At 55.6% G+C, this 4,330-nt stretch overlaps 1 protein-coding gene across 2 annotated transcripts in view; it reads right to left on the reverse strand.

Annotated features, from left to right (window-relative positions):
• Chit1 (chitinase 1) overlaps positions 1-3,976 on the reverse strand; it is a 12,140-nt gene extending 8,164 nt beyond the window's left edge. Inside the window, exons 1-4 of one of the 2 annotated variants that reach the window (XM_010645045.2) lie at positions 3,838-3,976; positions 2,931-2,960; positions 743-944; positions 180-236 (exon numbers count right to left, since the gene is read on the reverse strand). In XM_010645045.2, the coding sequence (XP_010643347.1) occupies positions 180-236; positions 743-944; positions 2,931-2,960; positions 3,838-3,862 (314 nt within the window). In that variant the 5' untranslated portion in view covers positions 3,863-3,976. Of the gene's footprint in view, positions 1-179; positions 237-742; positions 945-2,930; positions 2,992-3,837 lie in introns of those variants that run through there. The other variant, XM_010645044.2, reaches the window with a different exon arrangement.
• Positions 3,977-4,330: the final 354 nt, after the last annotated feature.

The following is a 4,330-nucleotide window of genomic DNA, read 5'->3' on the forward strand; positions in this document are numbered from 1 at the left end:
ACCCCCACACTGCTGTCCCCCACCCCCACCCGGCAGGGCCACCAAGAGCCCAGAGGAAGAGTCAGCCCCCAAGGGTAGCTCTCCCTCCCCCTGCCCTCCACCTGGGCCAGATTCCGTATCCGTGGCTCTCCCAGTTCCCGTCACGGGCCCTGCCACCCAGGGACCCCCAGTCCACTCACTTCTGAGTGCCGAAGTTCCAGCCCCCCACAGCTAGCAGGGTCCTGAGCTCGGGGTTCCTGTGAATGCAGAAGATGCCTGAGGGTGGAGCCTGCCGTGCCAGCACAGAGGGCTTCTGGGTAGGAGCTGGGGGCGCTGCCTAAGTTCCAGGCTTCTCTCTGGGGAAGGAGAAGGCACATGTGTGGTCTGTAGGACAGGCTGTCTTCCTGGGGAGACAGCACTCACATGGACACACGCAAAGAATCCAGGAAGCAGGTAGTCGGGGTCCTCAGAGAGGCTTTGTACAGATGGCCTTAGCACTTGAGCTAAAGGAAGGATAGATTTTCGGGCATTCCTGAACGGAAGGACTTTCCCCGGGAGAAGGAATGAGTTCTACACTCCCGATCTCACTTGGATCTAAACTGGAAGGGCCCTTAACAGTTTCCTAATCTACCCCGCCTTTTCCACATAGTGTGGGGAAGCCCAGAGGGGTGATGTGAGGTCTGTGGCAGGGATGCAGGAGGTTTCTGGCTCTGAGAAGAGGCCTCTGCCCCCTGCCCCGGGGTCCCTCTTCCCCTGCACCCACGTCTTCTTCAGGCCATTGAACTCCTGGTAGAGCTGCCTGTCGTTCCACTCCACGGAACTGAGCTGGTGGCCACTCATGCCTGCGAAGGCGTAGACGAGGTGTGTGCACAGGTTGGGGTCCACGGCCCCAGGCGAGAAGCGAGCCGCGCCCTCTCGGTACTGGGCCCAGTTGGTGAAGTAGCAGACCAGTTTTGCAGCAGAGCCTGGTGAATTTGGGCAGAAGGAGGACACGGCTGTCGAAAGGTGGCTGGGACCGGCCCGCAGTGCCCCGGGAATCTGTCTAATACATAGTGGTCTGACCGCCAGGGGCGGACCTGCTTTGGTTCGGGACAGCATCTCTCAGTGAGGAAAATAAATTCAGAGGCCAGCTGTGGGGTCCTCGGGACGCTGAGTGGCCAGGGCACTGTTGCTTGTGGTCATTTCGCGATGGGCAAGCTGAGGTTCATGAGTTGGGACCCGTCCTAGGCGTCAGGGCTGCTAAGAGGACCCAAATCTCCTGACCTCTCTCATCCCTGAAAGAGCCCAAGTTCCCAGGCAGCCTTCCCTGTCCCCAGCTGGACTTTGCCCTCCAGGGCAGGAAAAGTCCCTGAAAGCAAGCAGCCCAGGCAGCCCCAACTTGAGGTGCAAAGGGAATTAAACCTGGCACGTTCCTCTGCCCGAGGAAGGGAAGCAAGACTTTGAAACCTTGCTGGGAATAGTTCAGAGTGTTAATTAAAATGCAAATGAATGGAGCAACAGAGAGGAGCCCGGGTTTCTGGATCCAGTTCGGTTGTGTTTCTTTAATCTTGCATCAAAGCAGTTTGCATTAACTTCTTAGCCCTTTTGGAGAAGCTGTGTTTATTGGGATCACTGCCCAGGCTCTAATCAAGAGCTTATTTTACCTCAGAAAAGGCAGCTTATCTCTGGAGTCTTCTACAACATGTGGGAAGACTCAGAGGCCCTGTTTCCAGTGGAATCGGAGGCTACAGTGCCCAAGAGGTCAGCCCTGTGCTGGGTGGCCTGGGACATAGGAAAGCAAGACATGTATCTGTAATTTCCAAAACAAACCAGGTCCGAGTCTCCTTGGGTGTCACCCCATGTGAAATGGCTGCGGGATCTCTGAGATCTCTTCCTAAACTCTATGATGGGAGGTTTGGATGAGCCAACACTTATGCCAAGGACTTGGCGATTGGTATGCAGAACAGCTATGAGAGAAAGCACAAAGGGCTACCTTGACAGAGGTCACCTGGGAGTAAAGCTTGTGGGCAGGGCCAGCATACAGCCCTCAGCAAGCTAGGTGGAGAATTGGCAACAAAAAGGGAGGGAGAGGGTCAGCCCAGACCATCCAGGAAGGAGCCAGAGGCTCTTGCTTGTCATGTCAGGCCGCAGCCTATCAAAAGCCACCTGTGGATTTTGTGCGGTGACAGCCATAAAGATTGGAGGGGAGCTGGGTGTGATGGTACCTGCCTGTGATCCCAGCAGTCTGGGAGACTCAGGCAGGGGGATGGAAAGTTTGGGCCTACCCTGGGTGACAAGGCAACTTAGGGAGACCCCGGCTCCAGATCAAAGTATACAAAAAGGTCTAGGCATGTAGCTCAGGGCTCATCTCAGTACCCCCAAAATTAAAAAAAAAATGATGACGGTAAATGTGACTGATAAGAGCAGGGACACTGGACTGTCAATGCCTATCCCTTACTGTGTGACCAAGGGGGGAAATGTATGTCCAGTGCCACAGCCCAGTGTGAAGGCAGCAGCCTCGGCTCGAGAGTCAGGATGAATATACCCAGACCACGGATGCCCAAGGAGCAGGTAGGATGGGAAGGGGACCCTGAATCTGAGTTCCTGAGAGTCCCCTGGAGAGCTGGGAACACAGAGCTGTGTAAGACCTGGGTTCCTTACCTCTGGGGGCCCAGAATTGGCTGGGGAGACCTGTGATGCAAACTGGAAAGCATGTTTGAGCACTGTGAATGACAGAGGGGTGGAAAGGGCTGGGGGAGCCCGAGGGAGCCAGGAAGTTATGCTGGCCCCATGGACAGGCAGGAGGGGAGCACATGGGCACAGGCAAGAGCTTCCTTGGAGCAGGAAGAGCAAGGCTACTAGAGGGGAGTCCCTGCTCTTGGAGGGTGTGGGCAGAGGGGCCAGGTGGGGAGTCTGAGATCCCAGGGAGGGGCTGAGATGACTCGGCTGGGCTCGGGACAGATGACACTCACCCCACTGGACCACCAGCAGGAACATCACACCTGAAGTGACAAGAAACAAGGTAGGGGTCATGTCGTCATTCTAGCAGCCCAGACCCCATTCGCTGACCAAAGCATACAGGGTGGAGGTGGTCAAGGAGGGCTGGTTTCACAAGAAACAAATTCCCTCCATCCAGGAAGGACCCAGGGGGCCCCTTTCTGTCCAGAGAGGTTTCTAGAAGTTGATGCTTTGCGGAAGGCGGTGTGAATTTAGAATGGAGGGGAAACTGCTGATGGGTGAGAAATTCACAGTCAGCTTCTCTATGGAGCAAGAAGAAAACCTGTGTCCCTGGGCTGGGGAGAGCCCACGTAAAGGGGCTGGGCAGGGAGACCCTGTCTCCAGTAGGTTATGGTGCCTGTGCCATGTTCCAGGACTCCCTGCTGCTTTCCCTCCTCCCACCTTAAGAGACCGGTGGCACAGGGACACCCTGGGAGATCCAGAGCTGGTAAGCTCCTCCAGAGAGGTTTCTTCCACCTTCCTGGTGACCTCAGGATTTCTGTTAACTTAATAAAAGCTACAGAAAAATTCACAAGGACATCCAAGGCTGCCCTTTTGCAGGACATCCGACAAGCACGGGGTTGGGGTTTCTTGGGTAAGGCTTCGAACACGGGAGAGACAAGGCACCCCGTGGAGGGACCCAACTACAGGCTTCCAGGGCAGAAAGAGGAAAGTCATTTATGGCTCTTTGAGGAAAGCCTTGTCTTGCAACACAAAGACTCTGGGACTGAAAGAAGGGGGTGCCAGGAGAGGTGACCAGTGGTCTGCAAGTCAGGGCTTCCCAACCCACTGAGCCATCCCTCTTCCTTGCAGATAATAGCATGGAGCCATTTCTCTAGGGCTCCAGAGGCCCAGCTCTCTCTCCCACCCTTGCCCACGTACCTGCCCAGGCCACAGACGGTGCCATGATGCCAGCTCAGTGACAGGAGAACTCTGCCTGTCGCATTTGGTGCAGCTGCGCTCTTAACTGGCTGCCCTGTCCCATGCCAGCTGGGGTGCTGAAGTCCAGAGGAGGAGAGAGCTGGGGATGGCATGGGAGAGGTGGGGTGTCAAGTAGTGAGGGCGGGGGGATTGAGCAAATATGACAAAAAGGACTTTAGCAATTCTCACTTTTCTGGAACAACCATAAACTGGCCTCTTAGTGTTGCCAAATTGTGAGGGCAGAGAGGAAGGTGGGAAGTGTTTGTAACCCGCTGCCAGCCAAGCATGACTCTGACCTTCCTGTGGGTTAGTGAGGGCCGTGCGCACTCCGACACCTAAAGGGCCTTTGGAAAAGAAGAGTAACTCATGAGCCATCTCGACTCATCTGTTGTGTGTGTGTGTGTGTGTGTGTGTGTGTGTGCGTGCACGCGCGCATGGCAGTACTAGGGGCTGA

The sequence above is a fragment of the Fukomys damarensis genome, unplaced genomic scaffold, assembly GCF_012274545.1.
Source record: "Fukomys damarensis isolate Sample0158 unplaced genomic scaffold, DMR_v1.0_HiC HiC_scaffold_11, whole genome shotgun sequence".
NCBI classification, from domain to species: domain Eukaryota; kingdom Metazoa; phylum Chordata; class Mammalia; order Rodentia; family Bathyergidae; genus Fukomys; species Fukomys damarensis.